Source organism: Pteropus vampyrus, unplaced genomic scaffold (genome assembly GCF_000151845.1).
Source record: "Pteropus vampyrus isolate Shadow unplaced genomic scaffold, Pvam_2.0 Scaffold238, whole genome shotgun sequence".
NCBI classification, from domain to species: domain Eukaryota; kingdom Metazoa; phylum Chordata; class Mammalia; order Chiroptera; family Pteropodidae; genus Pteropus; species Pteropus vampyrus.
This window is the reverse complement of record NW_011889019.1, coordinates 2,595,288-2,597,829: the sequence shown is the minus strand read 5'-3', so window position 1 is coordinate 2,597,829 and position 2,542 is coordinate 2,595,288. Positions and strand designations below refer to the sequence as shown.

At 54.0% G+C, this 2,542-nt stretch overlaps 1 protein-coding gene across 1 annotated transcript in view; it reads left to right on the top strand.

The window, feature by feature from the left end:
* Positions 1-342: 342 nt before the first annotated feature.
* PYROXD2 (pyridine nucleotide-disulphide oxidoreductase domain 2) overlaps positions 343-2,542 on the top strand; it is a 27,332-nt gene continuing 25,132 nt past the window's right edge. Inside the window, exon 1 of the mRNA XM_011374030.2 lies at positions 343-2,217. Within this exon, the coding sequence (XP_011372332.1) occupies positions 2,091-2,217 (127 nt within the window). The 5' untranslated portion in view covers positions 343-2,090. The remainder of the gene's footprint in view (positions 2,218-2,542) is intronic.

Here is a 2,542-nt window from a genome sequence, read left to right as displayed (position 1 = left end):
CCTCAGGAAGCTGGTTTCTTCCCCAAATGAAAGGCACTCCCTTGGCTGAAGTCCAGCTCTGAGCTCTGCCATTTTCTTTCTGCAGCTCTGGGTGGGTTTCCTAAACCAGACCTGTCTCCCTGCTTGTGGGGTGATGGCACCACCCTCTCTGGGTGCTGGTTAGGGCTGCCAGACACGCAGCAGGTGCTCAATAAACACTGGTCTCAGTTATTGATATTGTTCAAGCTAACCGTGCCTGGGCCCGTAGACCTTGCTTGGTGCCGAGAAGCCCTGGTGAGTCGGCCTCTTGGTGCCGCTCGCGGTTCTCAGGTCCTGTCCTGGCCCCACCTGAGATTCGTGTACTCGGTGCACCGGATCCCAGGCTGTGCCCGGTGATCCTGGCATGTCCTGGATTGAGAACCACTGCCGCAGGGGTGCAGCCCCTCCAACCTAGCAGCTCCCTCCCCAGAACAGACATGATGACAAGAGACCAAATAGAGCGGGGACAAGCAGCATGGCAGAAGTCAGGACCCAGCGGAGTAGAGCTGAGGGTTCACTCACGACATGCAGACAGCTGCCAGGCATTCTGTCTTCAGTCTGGAGCCAGGATTCGTGCCAAGACTGTTCTTTCCCATTAAGGAAACAGCCTAAAGGTTTCAGGTACTGAAGGAACTAGAACTACACCTTGGGCTAAAGTCGTCAGAAGGTGGCAGTGAGGGACAGTCACCTGAGAGGACTGCGTTCTTAATACCGTGATTTTATGGACAGAAATTTAAAATATCAATTGTGGAAGATACAGAAGAGCACAAAGGGGAAAGACTAGGTCTGGAAGCCACCACCGCTTAGGGTCCAACCTTTGTCACTTAATATTTTCCCTTAATTTTTAGCAGCTGCATGATGTGACATGTCTAGTTTAATCAAAACCCCAAGTTTTTCAATATAACAATAACAGCAGAGTGAATGTCCTGAGAGGGATATTAGCAGAGATTTGCAGGCGGTATGGCCCTTCCGTGGCATGTGGAGGGGGGTCTGAGCTGAGAGAAGGGTCCCCAGAAAACCCTCTCACTCAGAAACACCTTTTCCACATTTTCTCCCAGTTTTGAAATGTGTTTCTAACAGCGGGTTTCTAGGACACTGACAGATGTCAGAGCAGTACAGACACTCCCAACTCCCGGGGTGCATTTTTCCTACAACGGGAATGGCCTGGAAACTAATAGGCAGAAAACAAAGGGGTTCCTAATTCAAGACGGGCCAGAGGACAGTAAGAAAGCACTTCGTCTGAAGATATTTACAGATTTTTAATCCTCAAAGAAACTGGAAAACAGGAAAGGTGCCAAAGGGCAGAAGAGAAATGTCTAGGCCTTCACAAGAAAAAGGTGAACCCCAAGAATTACAGATGAGCAAACTGGCCTCCCAGCCCTTCTAGCTAGTGCAGCATCCTCATGAGCTCACGGCATTTAAGCATCAGGGAGAGAACGCGTGGCTCTCTCGGGCCCAGTGACAGACGTGGGCCTCTCTGCAGTTGTTTTGAGGCCCTGGTCACAGTGATGCTAAGAGGGTGCTCAGCTAGCAGGCTCCCTGAGTCTGCTGTGGGTGTAGAGCAGTTCAGCGCCTATCAGCTGGCAGGATGGGGAGTGGAGCCGTCCCGCACATGGCGGACGTGTGATTCCTTAATGGGAAGCAGGGCAGCACAGGGAGAAGAGGGCCTTTGGCACCCTGTTCCGACTTCACCAGAGCATTCACTGCTCACGCTCACCTCCAAGCCTCAGTGGCCCTGTCTGTACAACAGGAATTCTGGGGCTGACATGAGAGGCTGCACAGCTCCTGACACGTGGGGTCAGAGAATTATCAGCCTGGAGGTGAGTATCCAAAGGCCTGGAGGCAACACAACTTCAGCTGGGTTAACAGTCAACCTCCCTCAACCCTGCCCTGTGGGGACTCCACGTGGCGGAGTGTGCAACTCTGTCCTCTGTTTAGTGTGGCCTAAGGCCAAGTAAGGCAGCTGGACTGCAGCTCCTCCTCTCTTCCTACTTTCTCCCTGCTCCTCCCCCTGCTTGAGGACACACAAAAAGCTGATTGCAAGCAAATTCCTGGCCTAGTACTGGGCGGAAATGGCTGCAAGTGGCCGAGGTCTCAGCAGGGCCATGAGTGCCTCTCCCTGCCCTGCCCGGAGACGCACTCACTGGGAAGCCAAGGGACGCCTGAAGCCTGAGTACGATGCAGTGGTGATAGGAGCAGGTAAGTCAGGCTGAGCCAGAGCTGTGCGCTGGGAGGGCAGCCCTGCCCAGAGGCCTGGAGGGACCCCTTCCCAAGCCCCTCCTCTCCCTCTTCTCTTGGCATAAGATGGCCAGGAGTTGGGGCGAGAGCAGGCACTGTGGTGGGAAGCCCACCAGTCTGCAAATAGGCTCTGGAGTTCTGGGGCTGTCTCTGCTGTCGCCTTGCTGTGTGATCTGGGGCAGCTTCCTGCCCTCTCTGGGCTTGGGTCTTCCCATCTAAAATGACCAGGGAGGACTAGGTGAGCTCAGGGTTTCCATGTCTCTCCTGTGAAATTAGCCGGTTGCCA